The sequence below is a fragment of the Alosa alosa genome, chromosome 10 (assembly GCF_017589495.1).
Source record: "Alosa alosa isolate M-15738 ecotype Scorff River chromosome 10, AALO_Geno_1.1, whole genome shotgun sequence".
Taxonomy (NCBI): Eukaryota; Metazoa; Chordata; class Actinopteri; order Clupeiformes; family Clupeidae; genus Alosa; species Alosa alosa.
The window spans coordinates 1593875-1614302 of NC_063198.1; the positions used below are offsets into that span (position 1 = coordinate 1593875).

Consider the following 20428-nt stretch of genomic DNA (forward strand, 5'->3'; position numbering starts at 1 on the left):
TTGCTAGCACTACTATAAAACATTAGCTAAGTAGTATGGTTAGCATAGTTAAAAATCTTAGCATAACTGCTAGCAAACATTAGAGCCATTCCAACTTTCAGTTATCGTCAAATATCTACCTATACACAGCCATTAAACTATTTGAATATCAACATTCATTAAACTTCCAGTCTGTCAACAACTTTTAAACTATTTACCTTCAACTTTTAAACGGTCTACTTTTAAACTATCATTAAACTATCTATTAAACTAGCTGTCTATCAACAACTTTTAAACTATCTACTGTCTATCAACAACTTTTAAACTATCTACAACTATCAACTTTTATTAAGCTATGCAACCACCATGTCTATCCTAGCATCACCGTAGTAACCATCTCTGTATTATCTGTTTTAACTATACATGATATTTTACATCACAACTTTAGCATTTTCATGCACTGGTAGTTCCTTGGAATTGCATTTCTAGTTACAGTGCATGAAAATGCACTGTACTGTTATTCTAAAAGTTTTCTTATTACAGTGCATGAAAATGCACTGTACTGTTCTTCCTAGGCTTCTTATTCTGCTTCTTCTTATTACAGTGCATGAAAATGCACTGTACTGTTATTCCAAGGCTTTTTCTTCTTCTTCTTCTAACGCAGTTAATGCAGCTTAAACCGTTTAACATTAGAAACTTCATTCAAACTATGTTACGTAGGTCTTACTTAGGACATGTGGGCTTTGTATTTTTCAACTTTGTAACTTTTTATACTTTTTAAACTATTAATTAAAAAACTAGTCAAAATTTCCCCATAGACTTAACATGGGCTGATGACATCACAATAGAGCCGTTAAGCAATTAGAATCCTATGGCAGGTGTTCGGGCCACCTGGACCAACTGCCAGTCTCAGGCTTTAAGCATACAAACTGGCCCTATTAAGACTACACATCCTGTTCAAATGCTTCCTCTGCCAAAAACTGTTTCAAAATAAAAGTCCTCACTACAATATTTCACTGTTAAACAATTTAACCCTTTAAACTACTGAACTTTTTAACTGTTCAGCCATTGTAACTGTTACTTGTCATCAACTATGACTCCTACCCACTGTAGCTAGTTAGTTAAGTTAGCTAAGTCACATGGTTAGCATGCTAGCATGTTAGCATGCTAATTAGCATTTTTAGCAAAACTGCTTAAAATGATTAGCTAAGTTAGCTAAGTCACATGGTTAGCATAGTTAGCATGTTAGCATGCTAGTTAGTATAGTTAGCATAACTGTTAAAAATGATTAGCTAAGTTAGCTAAGTAACACGGTTAGCATAGTTAACATGCTAGTTAGCATAGTTAGCATAACTGCTAAAAATGATTAGCTAGGTTAGCTAAGTAACATGGTTAGCATAGTTAGCATTTTAGCATTGTTAGCATGCGATTTGCACCTGTATCAACTTCCAGCTGCAAATCTAGGCCCCATCAAAGAATCAGTTCAACTGATTGCACCTGTATCAACTGCTTTCTGCTGAACTAGGCCAACTCTCTCTGTATCTCTCCATTCTACAAGGATATAAGGCACATTTCAACCAACTTTCTATCCATTCATCCTCTTCAAACCATTCACTCATCCACCCATTAAACTATCCATCAACATCCATTAACCAATCTGCCTATCAACATCCATTCAACTTTCTGTCTATCAACATCCATTACACTATCTACATTTTTAAAACTATATACTCTGTCTCAGGCTTTAAGCATAGGATATGGCTCTGTTAAGACTGCCGTTAAGCAATTAGAATCCTAGGCCAGGTGGCCAGGCTATATTAAACCTCATCTACCTAGTTCAGTCATTCCAACTATTAAACCTCATCTACCTAGCAAATAATTTAACCTTTTAAACTATCCACCTATCTGTTCAGTCATTCCAACTATATTAAACCTCATCTACCTAGTTCAGTCATTCCAACTATATTAAACCTCATCTACCTAGTTCAGTCATTTCAACTGTATTAAACCTCATCATGTTGGTTGCCAATTAGCACATCATCTGTTTTAACAATATATTTCACACCATATGTTTTGCATTTTCATGCACGGGTAATTCCCTGGAATTGCGTTTTCTAGTTCTTCTTCTAACACGTTTAATGCAGCTTCAACCGTTTAACGTAGAAACTTCATTCAAACTACGTTGCGTAGGTCTTACTTAGGACATGGGTGCTATGTATTTTTCAGCTTTGTAACTTTTATACTTTTTAAACTATTAATTAAAAACTAATCAAAATTTCCCCATAGACTTAACATGGGCTGATGACATCACAATAGAGCCGTTAAGCAATTAGAATCCTATGGCAGGTGTTCAGGCCACCTGGATCAACTGCCAGTCTCAGGCTTTAACCCTCTATACCCCGTAGCGGCCGTCGACGGCCGTTCTGTATTCTCCTGTAACGGCCGCGGCCGGCCGCAATTCTTAAAGAGACATCTGCTACAGTATAACCTTCATACATGAAATAATACAGCGTTAGTGGATAAATAAACACCAGACTTTTATTTTGACACACTTAAATGGCTAGGTCGCTATTGACTTTTCTCCGGTATTTTTGAGTTTAGCCTGTTGACTGACCGGCTGAGGACTTACGGTGCCTCTGGAGTTATGGCTTCTAACAAGCGTCCGCGTCTTTTCTCATTAGATGAGATGGTATTGATGTGCATCCACCATGTTTTGATGTAAGTGACGATCATATTGATGTAAGAAATTGACAAAATAAAAACATGAAAGTGTAATAAATTTAACGTTAGCATCCTCCCGTTTGTCATGACTGACTTAGCTGCCTCTCTGGCATAAAAAAAAATTGTATGGCTGTCACTGTGAAAGTCAGTTTGAGTTTAGCTAGCACCAGCAAAATATAGGCATAATTCAATGATGGGTCATGGCCTAATTAACAATAAAGTTTATGATAAACCCATGCCAGGTTTATTTGCAGTTATATCACATTAACATTACCCCTTTCTGGCATGTACAGTAAAGCTAACATTATCGTTATCCCACTTACAGATAGTTATTGCAAACTACTACTTATGTATGTCTCTCTAAATGAGTTTTTGTTGACTAATAACCAAAGCGAGAACCACCGTTGTGTTTTCTGCTTATGGATGTCAGGAAAATGTATTTGTATACAAGTAGGCCAATGTCTCGTCATCTTCGCGGATTAAAAAAAGCCTGCTAATTTGCTACCTTCACTGATGTAACGTTAACGTTAGTCTGAGACTCGTAATGTTAGCACAGGATAGGTTGAAGGTTAGTGAACGAGTGCAACAGGTTCATTATCATCAACTGATCAAGTTTAGATAAATTATATAACATGATGTGCATATAAAACAAAACGTAAATCCATGTCAGGATTAACAGTCCCTGTTGTTGGTGACATGCTTATCAAATGAGTCACGATTTCCACGCTATGCTTCATGGCCTACGTTAGTTCATATCCTCATCATTTTTTAGCTGTAAGGCTCACTGTCCAGCTAAATCCCAAATAAGTGCAAGATATGCCAGTCTATTTCAATGAAATCAGTACTCATATAGTATCGTGTTTCCCAGCTTCTAATACAGAAATATGTGAACCATATTTATAACTTTTTTGTTAGTGAAAACTTTGAGACTGTAAGTGAGTAGGCCTATGGCTGTCTATGGGAAACATGAATATATAATTTTTAATGGATCATATATCATTTGAAAGAGCAATTTCTAATCTTTAAACTGAAAGAAACTTACAATTGACACTTTTCATTAGATTTTTAGTTATTCTTGGTTATTTAAAATGTTTCTCAAATTGCCCTTTTCTCTTAGAATTCCCAGGAATCTGAAGCATTGTTGTAGAATTCCACTGGGGTATAGAGGGTTAAGCATACAAACTGGCCATATTAAGACTACACATCCTGTTCAACGGCTTCCTGTGCCCACAACTGTTTCAAAATAAAAGTCCCTTTAAACTATCCAACTGTTCAACTGTTGTAATTGTCAACTGTTCAAAAACTCCCAAAAACTGTTTCAAAATAAAAGTCCTCACTACAATATTTCACTGTTAAACAATTTAACCCTTTAAACTAAAGTGTACATTAAAGGAGGCTTCCTTTTTTTCTTTTTTTTCAATTAAAAAAAAAGAGTAAATTTAAAAAAGAGTAAAAATCCAAATGTAAAGACACCAATTTTCATTGTAAAAGTATCATGCATCATAAATAAATAAATATTCTTCCTTAAAATACAGGGTGCATAAGTAAGGACACCCTGTAAGATGATTTTTTATTTCTCTTTTTAGTCAACTTTAGCATGGGTGTCCAAACTTTTGCATATGACTGTAGGTCTGTTTTCTTAGGGTCACCTATTGTTATATGAACTCGAACAAATGTTGGTTCCAACCTAGACTTAGATCTTGCAGTAACATTTTACTTGACAGTATCGACATAAGTTATGACAGTGTCATGTCACTCTTATCATGACAAAAACCGAATGACACTTGACAGAAGCGAGTGACTGGTGTTATGTCATAAAATTGAATTGATAGCTCTAATTACATGTATGATCTTCTGAGCATGATAAGAGGCCAAAAGCAAAGTTTAAAAGATTTCCCCATACAGTAGGTCACCTAGGGGAGATCTAGGTCAATCTTGGATCTTTGCTGTTTTTTCGCTTCCTGCAACACTCGGTGACTCTTGGAAACCAGACCCAGATGTCTTCTTTAAGTCAGTACTCAGTGTAGGTTAGGCTGAATAGGATAGCAACTGTATATCCTTGTACTATTTTATAAAATGTCCAATGGGCCCCCTCGTCACCCCAAGTCATTGAACGTATAAAGATGGGGAATAAGTGGCAATTTCCAATGTGCATTGCACAATTGTGAATAAATATCTTGTGTAGATAAATAACCATGAGTAGATATGATAATTTGCTAAACAAATTGAGATCCAAGATTTTTTTCCTTCCATGTAAGTATACTTACAAATGTTGTCCTGTAGAACTCATTGGACTTGTCTCCAAGCAAGATAGGAATTCCTTTGAGGACCAAGGTGCGCTGGGCTATCACATCTGATGTCTAAAGATACAGAGACAATAAAGGTTAAAACATTCACAAGACACAAACTAAACATCCCAACAGAACAAAGTGTAAGTCTGGTTGAACAGGATTCCTCAAAATACCACTTGTCTGCTATACAATAACTTTACAGCCCATACAACAAAGAAAAGGAGGGTAACCATTATGTCTGTGGCTGCCCTTAAAGGTTGTATCAGCAATGGTGGGGTAACGTAACTTCTGTTGACGTTCAAACAAAACAGAGCTAGCTCACTACTCCCGCCCCCTCCCATCCGTGCAATCGATACTCTCCTGAATGTGCATCTCATCGGTTATTGGTTGGAACACTTTGTTTTGCCTTTGAGTGGTTGACAACACTTGTTGTTAGCAATTGTTTGTGTGCAGATCTCAGAGCCTAGGCTGCCTACAGAGATGCGTTTTTTTGACGGCCTGCTTATGTTTGGGCCTGTAATCGCTGATACAACCTTTTAACTTTTCCATGGAAATGACTAAAACCAATAGGATCTTACAAGATACTGAAATCACCCTTGACAATATGTGAAGACATGTTATAAAATTCCTTACTACAAAGTTGATGTCCTGCATGAGTTCTGTCAGCTTCTGCCTAGCGGTCCCATTTCTTTCCTTGAACAGCTGCAAAAAACGCGGAATGAGCTGGTCCAGCGCCTCAAAGAAATCTCCCTCCAGATTCTTGCTTGCTACTCTGTTGAACTCGGCACACACCTGAAAAATATGTGGGTTGGGGGAAGCAGGGAAATATACATTAAACATGAGTTTGATCCACTAAATAACCTTAGACATAATTGAGCCTGAAATCATTATGACCACAGCATTCATTTATTCTTTGAAATAGAAGAATAAGCTTACCTGGCCTTTGGTGAAGAGAGCCGGCCATCAGTCGTTTGATCCATCATTTGCAGAATCATGAGTCCATTTGTTTTTTTCTTTTTCATTTCTTCAACTAGATTGTTTCTAATTGTTTCAAAGTTTGCTTCAGTTTTTTCTTTCGGGCATGTTTGGCAGGTAGTTGGCCTCGCCTCTTTTTGGTCGTTTGATATTTTTTGATGAATGATCTCCTCCCGGGTTGACCTTGCTTTTCTTACTGCCATTGATAGCAACGTCTTCCCACCCAGTCTTTCTTAATTTAGTACGAAAATTTCCCATCTTAAATTTGAAGCTGCTTTTCCAGCCATACCAGCCTGTTTGTGTCCCAGGTTCAGTAAGGCTTGGATGTTTAGAGATCAAGGCCTTTGCCACATCATTAAACTGCTCATCTGTAGGGTAAGCCTTGAAGGAATAAATGGCTTCCGCAATTTTTTCAAGGATGTCGTGCTTCATGTCGCGTGACGGACACAGCAGAGTACCATCTTTTAAGTAAGCAAGATCTGCTTGCCTCAATTTTTAATTCACGTCAACAGAACAATTTGGGATTGGAAAAATCTGTGGCCATTGTTGTCTGGCATTGTTGACGGGTGATCCTGGTGGAGACAATATGACTGTGTCAGCCTCACTGTCAAAGAATGATGTTGACGCAGGTGATGTAATGGTGGTTAAATTTAGTGTGACCATGGGGATAAGTTTTAGTGTTGCTTTGTCGGACAGCTCGGTCATATTAGTTAAGTTACACAAAGCTTGATCAAAATCCTGATCTTGGAATTGGATGTCAAAATCATACTGGAGCTGTAGTTCATCTTTTAGGCGGCTTTTCAGCTCTTCCACATCCTGCGGTCTTTCAGTGACTGTAATCTTTCGGATGTCATCTTCATTTACGATGACTCGGAGTAATAATATTTGAGCCATTTTAATGAGGCTGTAAAAAAATAGAAGGGGGGGGGGTTAGATAGATTCGTTTCCAACATTACTTAGGTAAGGGATAATTTATTGTCCGCCGAAAGTAAGTCCCGACAGGGAGAACAGACCTGAAGGGACTTATTTTCTGATAATTACCGGCGGACAATACATTATCCCGCTTATTACACGGCTACTTGCCAAAACGAGAAAAGAAACCTAACACGATGAATCTTTAAAAAGGATTTTGCTACCGTTTCGTGTCTTCCGCTGACAAAATAAATAGTTTGCCACACAGATAGAACTTGACAGTTTCAGGTGTTGCGTGGCAACGTCTTACTAGCTTACTTTCCCTTTCAATGAAATTCCATTGCAATAAGCAAACGGAATTCTTGCGGAGGGATATGAAAGACGTTAATCAACCTGTTGCCATTGACAGCGGTGATTTTATATACTTTGCCGGTGATTTATATAGATTTAACATAGGCCGAACGTTGGGAAGGCCCATTCATGTGAATGGAACTTTCTGCAGCACTCTGAAGAGCTGTGTAATAACACAAGATATACCTCTTAAGTGTAACTAGCTGCCTGCCTCCAATGCTGTAGACTGATAGGGGAAAAACATCATTCAATTCAGTTAAGTGGGTGACCAAGAAGGTGGATACATGACCCCCACACAGTTCATATGCCCTAAGATGTTCGTCGTACCACGCTGTCATAAGCCTGCAGACAAACACAATGTTAGTGTTGATCACCACAATCTTTGTGGTCATTCTGAAATCTGGGAGCCCGGAACAAGAACCAACAGAAACCACCATGTCCACACTGTACTTAACGCTGTCTACGCATACAGAAGACGCCACAAGGACTGCTTTGCCGGGCATTCATTTCATAGAGTGAGTTCTGGATATTTTCTGGAAAAGAAGAAACCATCACCGACTTCACTTTGGTAATTTCGATGAATGGCTTAAAAAAGGAGGTGGCAGCTAGTTGGAATGATATCATCTTCTGATGCTTAACAGCTAAAGAGAGGGCTATGTTCTTGAAATTGTTGGTGTGACGCACCGCTTTTTTGAAAAACTTGTGTTTCCCTTCAAAGTGCATCGTCCACACATGAGATAGAGGTCCAAACATTTTAATAAGCCCAGTGTAATCTTCCACATAGTGGTGTTTAGGTCGTAGTCTTTTGTCAGGGAACACTTTGAAATGCACCTCTGTGTTCTGAAACTTTGCACCGCAGAAAGCACACAGACTCCTCTGAAGCCTACGGACAATGACCACTCCACTACATCTTTTAAGTGCATCAGAACTTCCCAAGTCTCATCGCCCTCTGGGATGAGATGGCCTATCAAGAGAGGTAGCAATCGAAGAATTGAGGCAAATGCACCCCTGCACCACTGCTCAGGAAAATTGGAGACCTGGCCCTGGTTGTGGATGGCTGCTCCATTTCCCCATCTACTGAGGTGCGCAACCTGGGTGTTATTCTGGACTCCACTCTCTCCTTCCGGTCTCACATCAACAATGTCACCAAGTCTGCTTTCTACCACCTCAGAAACACCTCACGACTCCGGCCTTAACTCACACCTTCAGTAACTGAGACACTCATCCACGCCGTCATCACCTCCCGTTTGGACTACTGCAATGGTGTCCTGTCTGGACTGCCCACCAAGGCCCTTAGCAGACTCCAGCATGTCCAGAACTCAGCTGCCAGGGTTTTAACCCACACAAAGCCCTGGCAGCATATCACTCCCATTTTCCAACAGCTCCACTGGTTGCCAGTTAAGTCACGCATCGCCTACAAGATCCTCCTGCTCACCTACAAATCTTTCCATGTACTCTCACCACAATACCTCACAGACCTCCTCCACCCCTACACTCAGTCACGCTCCCTGCGGTCCTCTAACAAGGACCTGCTGGCCACCCCCCGCACCAGGTTGCGGACTTTTGGGGGCAGGGCTTTCTCTGCCAACGCTCCCACACTCTGGAACAGTCTACCACTCCATGTCCGCTCTGCCCCGTCCCTGCCCATGTTCAAAAAGCACCTCAAAACACCTGCCCCCTCCCCCCATTGTAAAGCGACCTTGGGTACCATGAAAGGCGCTATATAAGTCCAAGTTATTATTATTAAATGTTTTCCCGATGACCTGAGGTTGATTCGTCTTATCAGAAAATGAATAAGGAAACTGTTTGATGGCCATATTTAAATTAAGAAGTGAGAAGTATCTTTTTGCAATCAATGCCTTTAAACACAACGCCAATTCAAAAGGAACAATGCCCTCCAAGAGATCATGCAAAAGGTCCGGTGGGAAACCATTAACAACATGAAAGTGTTCCAAGCTATCACTCAACAAGCAGCTTTTTTTAACACCATATTTTCGAGCCATGGTTTCATCCTGCAATACCTCTTACACCTGATGATAATGATTTTCTTTTGTTATTTGTTGGAATGCACCTGACTGCACTTCTGTGTGTTGTATTCCTTCCCGCGTGGCCATACAGAAACGACTAACTGTGAAGCTTTCAAAGAATCCTCCCAAAGAGTGAGCAGCAAGATTGTCTGCAGCAACAAATGATACAGTGCCTCTAATGCTCCTAACTGCTCACCATACACACCTTGACGCTCAAGAGAGACAACATCCTTAACAAGACAGCGAAGAATTTCATCATAGCCATATTCCTTAATGGCGTCAACCTTGCAAAGCAGTGCAAGCTGAATGGTATGAAGTGTGGAGCGATATTTTGGGTGTCAAGCACCCAGTAGATGGCACATAGCTTGTGCTTCTTTCTAGACGTTCCCAAGGGGGTTGACACCTCAAAATCATTGATGTACAAGAAAAGCGAAATTCTGAACTCTTCCTCAGACAAAAGAGAATTCTCTTTGAAAAGGGAACCGTCCCTGTGAGACCTGTATCCCTGTGACAAGCAGCTCCTCAGGCATTACTACAGAGAATTCCCTTAAAATGAATGATGCACGGTTGCTTACAGTTGATAGTGAACCTGGATTTCAGAAACACATTACTCTCAGTAGCTGCTCTTACTATCTCACTCACTAAAGTATCATCAACATCTCCACAATGCTGCTGCAGTACTCTTTGAACTGAGGATCACATCAAGGGCTGTGACTGCAAATACTAAATTGGTTGATCTGCTCCATCACATCTTGCAAGGCATGTTCAGTGACAGGGTTGTTTTAGGACATGTTAGAGTAGCCTACTACAGTATGCCCATTGCCAGCCACCCTGAGAAGTCAAAGGCGATTCAAAACAAGTCAGAAAAGTCGAGACCGGACCAATCGTCAAAATTTCGGTGTCCACCACTCTAGTTCATATGAAACAAACCAGAAAAGGGCCTTAAAGTGCTAAAAACCGGAATTTTCCTTTAAGAATTGATGACATTTTCGGAAAAAGAGCAGCTACATTATGTTCTAACTGTCTGTCCAAGTCACCCACATCTTCATCAACCTCAGAAACCTCCAACTCAACATCAACATCATTTACAAGGTCAACATCCAAATTACCAGCAGGTTCAGAAAGTACACTGTCTCTAATCTCAGAAACAATTTTGGGTTTGAAGGGACTCTCATTTTGATGCTCTTTGCTTTTGTGCACATTAAGGGTGGAATAAACATTACTCTGAAAGTTAGAGTCTAGTTAGAGTAAAACTATTTGCTTTAACTTCAAATGTCTTCGCAAATGTGTGAAAAAATCGTTTTAAAAGTGCAAAGACATTCCCAATGAAGGCATGGGATAGCTGATATACGAGCGTGGGACCCATGTTTCAGGCGATAATGCGAATACTGCGAATAGCCTCTCTTATCAGCACAAAAAGTGCAGTACTTACAGGTCCACTGCATCAGGGAGTTCGTTGCTTGACAAATTCTAGACAAGAGAAAGGATAATTTTAGCACCAGGCTCAATGAAATTAATATTGTAAACTACATTTGCCCAGACAAAATAAGTTGTGTTGATATGAAATAACATAAAATCAATGAATTTGAAAGCATTTCCTGTCCCATGATGAAAAGTATAGCTAGAACTAATGATCAAGCTGCAATAACATGCTAGTTAATAGCGAGGTCGAACAAATAATCATGATTCATTCCCTGTTTAACTGCTATACAGTGGGCAGTGCTTCGACTTGGCCAGCTTCCCTCGCGGTCCGTGCGCGGGATCACGCGACTTTAATTTGTATTTTTCCAGTGACGCTGCAACGACCGGCAGAGGTCTCAAGTGAGCAGGGTGTCTCGTAAAAAGAAATGGAGCGGGAAAACCCTACACAGACTTCACTACAGACTTTAGCAGACTGGTTTAGAAATAATTTAATAGCCAGAAATATGCCTGCCCTGCCCTAATAAAGAAATATTTGGTTAACGGCGAGTGAATCCCGTTTGCAGCCGTAGAACAAACACAGGACAAATTAAACATTCTGGTTTTCTCCGAGTGCAACGATGATAAACAGACATCATTTGGACAAAATATAGAGCATATTAACCTCCGTTGCTCAGCCAAATGCCTTCCTGTTACGTCCTGTTATCACAGAGTTACAGGCGATAAACTATTTTTGATGGTCACAAGTTTACTTCATTAGCGTTTATTTCTTTGATTATTAAAGAGTGTTTTTCATTTAAAGGCTTGACTTCGTGCTTATTCAGAAGAGCATTTAGTGCTCTCCCCAATCCCAGACGTTCACATTGCATGTTTGTTTGTAATGGATGCAACCGCGAGATACGCTCGTCATAGGCGCCGATACCGTGGGTGCTTCATCTCTCGGGCACCCACTGAAAACATCGAGCACTCACGTGTGCCAGCTTACAGTCCCGGCTAAATGTACATTAATTTAAAATCAAACATCGCAGTTTATGTTAAATTCAGCATCTCTCATAATGTGATTGGATATGTTGCTGTCAATTTCCTTCTCCATATACTAACCACCAATGAGAGCGTCTCTCGTATGAAAATTCCTGACACTTCCCACCTGAAGAATTAACGCAAGGCTTTGTCGGGTCTTCACCCCCAAATGTTTAAAATGTATATAGCCCTGAATATCATTTTAAAAGTAGTCTGACAAAGCTTATCGTTTTGTGACACAGCTAAACACTGGTACCTCATAGAACGTTATAACATAGCCTAGGTGGTCGCAACTCACAAAAGTAAAGCAGATAGAAAGAACTCACGCCAAATCTAGCCTACAACACGCAGACAGCTTCATGCGGGGGGGGAGAGCGGCTTCGTGCACAGGTGCTTTATGATTGTTGGCTTCTGATGGTATCTTGCTAATTCACTGAACTGCATTAGGTGACACAAATGGTATTGCCTTTATCTTATAACTCCTTGTCTGAGCGACTACCAGGCCTATGGTTTTTAAAAGTCAGATGTTCCCTGACAAAGACATTCGAAAATTAAGAATGTTTATTGACTTGAAAAATACACTAATTTTTGCAAACTCCCTTCATTCAACCCTTGAAGACATTGCGGTCTGGTGCGCTATGTAGATTGTTTCTCGTACCATTTAATTTCTCAGAATTTAGGTCTACTAGGCCTACAATAACGTCATCACCAAATACATCTTTTATTTTTAGTTGATCAACCACAAAGAGTAGCATAGGCCTATTGTGCACAGTGCACTGACGACTGTAGCAGCCCAAGGTAACCAGTTGATGTAGATGAGAGGCAACCCCTTGTTTCAGATAGCCTGGACAACATGTTACCTGGGTGTTGCCTACGTTATTAATTAATGGTAGCCTACAATAGTTAATTGATTACGCATAACATATTAGTTGGCTCAAAGAGTAGGGAATCAGGATGGAGAGAGTCACGCGTGTGTTGCTTTTGCGGGATCGAATCCAGTTTAATGCTAGTTTTCAAAACATATATTTTTTACATGTCTTTTGTCCGAGTGGCTGTAATGTAGCCGAGCGCTCATGGCGTATGAAAAGCGACTTCAAACCGCCTAAAACAACTTGTTTGTAAATGTCTGACAACTGCTGCAGCGCATGCACGCGCAAGGAAACTGTAGGTGGAGAAACCAGAAGGCACGCTATTTCGCATAGGCTACTCAATGGTGCTATTTCACACGCATTATAGCGACCCCCACTCACCGGGGTTAGGTGGAAGGTGTTAATAGACGATTGGCGTAGCCTACAGTGGACTAGGGCTGTCAAAATTGCTCAAAAATGACTTTCGAATATCCCCTCTAAAATAAACACATGCATTCGAATATATTGGAATATCTAGGCTATATTATTTGCCCATTATGTCAGTGACGCGCATCATGTCATCTGTTTTTAACTTTTTGTATGGTTATTGCTTGACGGGGGATCCCAAGCAGCTTTCAGCCATAAGGCATTTCCTAATTCACCCGACACTGATATTCAAAATGTTGAAACTATTTCGGCATAGCCTAAGCAGTTTAATTAAATGTAATGTTAGTTGTAAACAAACGGGCTACTTGGTGAGGCTTGGCCTCACAGATGCGCTCGTGCCTTAAATGGGCCTATTAACTGACCGCCCGATTCACGTTGGCTGGGGGGCAGGGGTCATCAGACATTTGTTCCCAAGGGTCTATGAATTGTTAATCCGGCCCTGCCCCCAACGAATGCAACTTTCCACCTCTGAGACAGCTAAAAAGAAGTCTAGAGGACTCCTAACTCACTAAGACCTACTTACTAAAGGCTGTGCAAACCACAGGCCTTTTTTTGGGCAAGCCTGCATTCGCGGCAGGCCTTCTGTTGAAGAATTTTATATAAATCCTGCGCTAACAGTAATCCTCCCCCGCTACCACAGCTGTGGATAGTGTGGCATGCTCACGCTTTATGTCTCCTTCTTGCAAACTAGGCCTATAGCCCAACCATTTACGTCTTCAAAAAATAACAACTTGCCAGATATGCCTTCATATCTTTGGGCTTCATTCAGCATTTTGTTCTTCCACTGGAAATGACTCTTCTACATTTGCTGCCTGCTGCATCCTTTCTGTTTGTATTGTTTAGAAAATGTTTGGCGTCTTGAGTTAATGCATTAAACATTGTTTGCTGGTAACCAGCCACAAATAGCCTACAGATTCTTGCGTGCGTACATTCTCTATTCTCTCCAAAATGTGTCCGTTCTATAGGATGGCCAAGTGCGTAATTCGGCGGCATAAAGCAGATGTATTTGTTTATTGTACAGAAAAATAAAAATAAACTGTCAAGCAGTCAATTGACTACATTGCAGTCAATAAGTAGGGCAAATTACGAAACCAAAACGTGGGTTATAGATGTCTAAGCCTCTGCTGTTTTTACTAACAGGATGCATCGTTCAACTAACCAACATGTAAGTTACGACTGTTTCCCAAAACTGTCGTACTTACATAGTACTGTAAGTTTGGACCATGATAGTTTCCAAACTTCAGTAGTCTGGACTAAGGTGGTTAATGACGTTTAGTAGCACGTGAACGGGCACCTGCACATACTTCTGTGGCGCATTGCGTTAAGGCCGGCAGTTGACAGCCGCCGTTGCACAGCAGTTACCAATCCCCTGTCCAAGAGTTTGAATCTTGGTTAAGATTTTGACAAAAATATTGACATCGTTGTTTACCTAAGTTTATCTTTTGTGCCGATCATATTATCAAAATCAGAATCAGCCTTCTTGACTTGGTTTGCGTAAACTAACAAGGACCCCCCTCCATGAAAATCAAAGGCTACATAATCTCAGTTGACTCGTCAAAAAGTGCGCACCACCTTATTATTATCTGCAGGTGTGTTACTTTTACTTACATGCACATGGCTGGAAATTGACTTTTAATTTATGTATTTTCTGCCTTGGGCATTTTAAAATATGGATGTATGGTGGTTAGAAGTGTAAATATCAATTAGAAACCTAAATATATTTATAATTATTAATTTGCAAACAAATAACTGGCGTCAGTGACGTCTTTGACATGAAGATCCCTGGAACTATGCTTCTACTAGCATTCTACCACAGGTCGAGAGGTGTAGTTGTAACTACACAACTTTACGATAGTGGTTGCGAACGTTCGTTGCTACTATGGTTTTGGGAAACACTAACGTAGTGTAACGATGCATTGGACTATGTAAGTTCCAAATATGAATGTAATTCTTCGGCATAAAGCAGATGTATTTGTTTATTGTACAGAAAAATAAAAATGACATGTCAAGCAGTCAATTGACTACATTGCAGTCAAGAAGTAGGGCAAATTAATTTACAAAACCAAAACGTGGGTCATAGTTGTCTAAGCTTCTATAGCGTAGCCTGTTAAAAAACGTCGCAGAAGCCTACCGAAGGCTACAGATTAATTCTGAACAGTTATTTCTCTACTGGCTCAATTATCACACCACTGTTTTGATTTGCGTAGTTACGTTAACCCAACACTGACAATAATGTAGACAGCAAATTTCAATTTCCGTTACCACCGTGTAACATTCCATATGTTATCTTAATACAGAGGAAGTAGATTGGGAACCAAATAGAATGTTCAAGCATTGTTTTTGTTTTTATTGTTGAAAGGGTCTATAGCCTTTCTGTGACAAGATGGCCACAGGTGATGCTGTTTGAAACTCTGCCATAAGACATCTAGCCTTTATTATGTATATCTACGCTCGTGCTTCCATGGTGGTTTCAGTTGTGCGTCTTCCTCCTTTAGCAACAAACAAGCGCTGAAATAGAGCGTGCGGCGTGCGTAATGCAATCTAGGAGCAGTGATTCGCCAAAGCTCCCTTATTGCAGTCGCACACATTTCTTCTAAACATATTTTTTAGTAACGAGTAACGAAGATGCTTAGTGGAAATATAACAGAGTAAAAGTATACATTTTATCTAGGAAATGTAGTGGAGTAAAAGTGAAAGTTGACATAAATTTAAATAGCGAAGTAAAGTACAGATACGTGAAATTTCTACTTAAGTACAGTAATGAAGTATTTGTACTCCGTTACATTACAACACTGCCCTTAATACGCAATCGTTTTTAAACATGTTACTTATGCCGGTGTTGGAGTCACGCCACAACTCCCATGATTTCTGTCCGACTTTGTAAATTTAGTTGCCGACTGTGAAATCAAATGGAAATCGTACAATGTAAGGCCAGCTTCAGTTGCATCAGAAGGTCATGGGTTTAAGGCTTGTCTGGCTCACACTTTGTTCAAATTCTCAAAGGTTCTATGCTGGGCTTCGGGTATCATATCTAAGATGCATTAAATTATGCAGAAATTCCTATTCTGAACCTATATGAAGTTGGCACCCCATAAGATGAAAATATGAAAAGTATTTTGCATCGTTTTTGCATGCAAAATAAAAATGTATGATAAAAATGCACAAACCGTCTTAAAGATATTAAACTTTAACTTGTTTAGTGACCTGGGGTCACTCAGCACCCCATTACACCCTAATGGCTTCAACATAGTTGGAATCATTTGTGCTTCATTTGTTTGTGCAGACAAAATAAACATTTTTGGGATGTCTTATGTTTATAAGGTTCAAAAGTACAAAGTCTTGGCTAAGTACATTTATTATGTGTTTTTTACATGGTTTGAAGACCTTTGAAAATAGGTTCTTGTGTAGTGTTTACACTTAGTTTTAATAAAAACTAATTTAATTACATTCACTTTACTCTCATGTTATTATTGTAGATGTTTTCTAGAATATAAAAATATGTGCCACTTTTGCATAGATGGTTTTAGGTAGATGAAATACTACAAAAGGTGTAGCAGACTGCCTCAAACTGTCTGAAAGGCCCGGGACCTCAGAGTGTTAAGAACGGGTTTTTTCAGTATGCTGGTGATGGCAGCAAGCTTGAGGGGGGAGTGGACAATGCCAGAGGCCAGAGTAGTGAGGGGAGGCAGGAATGTGGGGATCAGGTTAAGGGGATGGGCTTGAGGGCTTCATGCTGGGGATTATGGAGGATACATCAGCTTCAGTGAACGCAGTGAATGAATAGAGTGAATGGGTTGCAGGGAGGGTGGAGAGTGCGGGGAGCAGTGGATCAGTTGATTATGGATGTCGTCAATGGATGGTCATTAATTATTTGGAGCCTGTTTGTTGCTGCTGTTCAGCTTTATTTATGTATTATTATGTATTATTATTATTGTTATTATTATTATTAGAAAGTAGTAGTAGTAGTAGTAGTAGCAGTCTACAATTTATAATGGGAAGTTAACAGTAATCTTCTTGTGGTGTTGTTGAAGGGACTTCCGGACCCTGAGACAGTGTCATCTAGCATTCAGCAGATGTGGGCTTTGACTGAAGTCATGCAGTCCAATCAAACAACTGCATCTGTTGGCCGTTTTGATGTAAGTCTTACAAGATCTAAAACATATGCAATTTGTAGTAACCCTTCCCTGTACAGTCCCTTAATTATTAAGTAGTTACTTAAATACATGGTCAATTATTGTATATTCTTGGTTAATCATGTCAGGTAACATGAAGGTAAAAACAGAGAATTATTGGGTAATTACTACTTGTAATATGTAGATAAATACAGAGAAACTATATTGCGAATACCAGGAAAAACCTCCACTATAACCCATCAACTCTACTAAGAACCATGTACTTGTGAGCGGTTTAGGCTGGTAATAACTGTGTATTTTCTGTGAAAGAAGTCATGACATTTATGAGGGCAGGGATTTATGATGTCAACAGCTTAGGTTTAGTCATATTTACCCTGTAAAGGAAAATAGTTATTTCCAATAAATTGCTTGATCTTACAGCCTTTTATAATGGGTTTATTAAAGCGATGGTTCGGAGTAATTTCACCCTAGGGTCCTTTGCACCATGACCCCGAGCCAAACACCCTCCCAGAACCTGTTTTCTCTTGGTCGAACCCTGGTCGAGTAGCGCTGTCAGAAACGAATGAGTTTCTGCAGTCGTAATGGTACCAACTTTTATCTCGTAAATTACCCCACTAATAATGCCCTGAATGGTACGAAACTTCTACAGTAGTACGACTATGTTCTTTATTTATAAAACGAGGCATTGAAAAGTTTGTAAGTACACCAGGAGTTTATTTAAATAAAACTTGCTTGATGGATGCTACTGTCTGCTACTATACCGCTGCGTCGACGTTACTTCTGTGATTTGGCAAAAGCCCGTAAAAGTCCTGGCAGGAAGTGATTAGATCAACGTTTTTTGGTATATCCAGTTTTTAATATTTTTTTTTTTCCGAAGTGTTAACTAATAATTGTTGCAAACTGGTACCACGAACAAAATATTAGTGCATTCCTGGATCTACATCCTTATGCATGCTTCCTGCCAGGACTTTTACGGGCTTTTCTCAAATCACGGAAGTAATGTCGACGCAGCGGTATAGTAGCAGATAGTAGCATCCATCAGGAGAGTTTTATTTAAATAAAGTCCTGGTGTAGCCTACTTACAAACTTTTCAATGCCTCGTTTTATGAGTAAAGAACATAGTTGTACTACTGTAGAAGTTTTCACCATTCAGGGCATTATTAGTGGGGTAATTTACTTAGATAAAAGTTGGTATTATTACGACTGCAGAAACTCATTAGTTTCTGACAGCGCTACTCGACCAGGGTTCGACCAAGGGAAAACAGGTTCTGGGAGGGTGTTTGGCTCGGGGTCATGGTGCAAAGGACCCTAGGGTGAAATTACTCCGAACCATCGCAAGTTTTACCTACCTGGTACCAGCATCTACAGGAATAATTCGATCATGGTACATCTTAAATACTTGGTGCTTTTTGCCGATGGTTTTATGAAGTCATGTCTTTTCCATGGTATAGCCAGGGGCAGCCGTGGCCTACTGGTTAGCGCTTTGGACTTGTAACCGGAGGGTTGCCGGTTCGAACCCCAACCAGTATGGCTGAAGTGAAGTTGTAGAAATAGAAAAAAACTGTAGAAAAAAACAGTGGCTCTTACTTTGAAATGGAATTTAATGCCTTCTCATGCCTAATTTCCTATTTGTTGAGATAGATAGATAGATAGATAGATAGATAGATAGAACGGATGAACGAAAGAACATATATTGTTATTTACTTGTCTTATACACAAGTAAAGTTACCAGTCATAAGACATATATTTTCCTGTATGGTACCAGTCATTAGACATGCATTGTCCTGTATGTTACCAGTCATTAGATATTTGTTTTCTGGTGTGTTTACAGGTGGATGGCTGCTATGACATTAACCTGCTATCTTACACATAGCACATGTATAAGATGGACATATATGGACTGTCATTCTTGCCGAAAAGGTATGAACACTCATTCCTGGACATAATGTACAGTTGGTAATGGATCAAATTTCAGTTCATTTTGTCAAACGTGATGAAACTCTTCCATGAAAAGAAAATGCATGCTGCTGTTATGCACAGTCTTTGATGAAATCACAAGTCAAAGTATACAGCTTCTAATGTTGCCTTATTACAACATTTGTCTGTAAAACAATGCCATGTACTGTACATCAACATTCATGTAAAAAAAGAAACTAAGTTGGACTTAAAAATGCATTTCTTTAAGCATCGTTATTCAATGCCAGTGAAATGTAGTTCAGTACCGTCTTAAATATCTTTGTAAATATTTCTGTATACTCTATGTGTGTTTGAATACCTGAGGGACATATTTATTGCAGTTTCATATTTATTGGCCAAACATTGTGACAAAACATTTTTTGATCCATAAATATGGGTTACAAGCATTCTCTCTGTGTTATAAAGTCAAACCCTGTCCATTTGTGTATTAGTGATGTGACTAGATACCTTGTTAATTTTGTCAGCGAAAATATGAAAAAGAACTGTTTTATCATCTATATCTATAAAACAAGGACAGTTTGTCTGTATGTATATTTGTGTGTCTGTCTTCTCTCCAGTTGTTTGTTTAACTGACTTCACTCAGATCAGGTCATTCTCTGCCAGGTCATCATGCACATACACAAGCACAACTACCATACTAAATGTTATAGTTACTGTATCTACACTGTCCCGCACTGAATTCAAACTTGCACCCTCGGACAGTGGAGGTGGATGACTAACAATAACAGCAACAAAGTGGAAATGTGTGTTTAGGAATTATATTCAGGTATTGAGGTCATATTATGTTCATTTCATTCCACTGGATACTGTCCCAGTCACACCAGGTTCTCCTCCAGCCACATACACTGTTCACTCTCCTAAAGCTCCCCTCACTCGTTCACACTCCCCAGTCTAGTAATGACCTGCACCTGTTCCCAATCAGCCTCACCCCCTACTTAAAGGAAAATTCCGGTTTTTAGCACTTTAAGGCCCTTTTCTGGTTTGTTTTGGATGAACTAGAGTGGTGGACACCGAAATTTTGACGATTGGTCCTGTCTCGACTTTTCTGACTCGTTTATGAATCACCTATGACTTCTCAGGGTGGCTGGCAATGGGCATACTGTAGTAGGCTACTCAAACATGCCCTAAAACAACCCTTAACGTTCGTTTTCAAAACTGAGTGGTTAGTGGTGTTCGTTGATGTTCCAAAACAAGTAGCGTAGCGAAATACAGTTTCTGTCATGTTTTATTTGGCATTTTGTAAAATCCCATTGATTTCTGTTGGAAGACTCATTGCACGTTGATATTAATGCACCACCGTCTATGCTTCAGGTTCAAACATTGAGCGG

At 39.7% G+C, this 20428-nt stretch overlaps 1 protein-coding gene across 3 annotated transcripts in view; it reads left to right on the forward strand.

Annotated features, from left to right (window-relative positions):
- nicn1 (nicolin 1) overlaps positions 1–19631 on the forward strand; it is an 85141-nt gene extending 65510 nt beyond the window's left edge. For 2 of the 3 annotated variants that reach the window (XM_048254791.1, XM_048254790.1), the window contains exons 6-7: positions 17022–17126; positions 18955–19631. In XM_048254791.1, the coding sequence (XP_048110748.1) occupies positions 17022–17126; positions 18955–18996 (147 nt within the window). In that variant the 3' untranslated portion in view covers positions 18997–19631. The remainder of the gene's footprint in view (positions 1–17021; positions 17127–18954) is intronic. The other variant, XM_048254792.1, reaches the window with a different exon arrangement.
- The last annotated feature ends 797 nt before the right edge of the window (positions 19632–20428 follow it).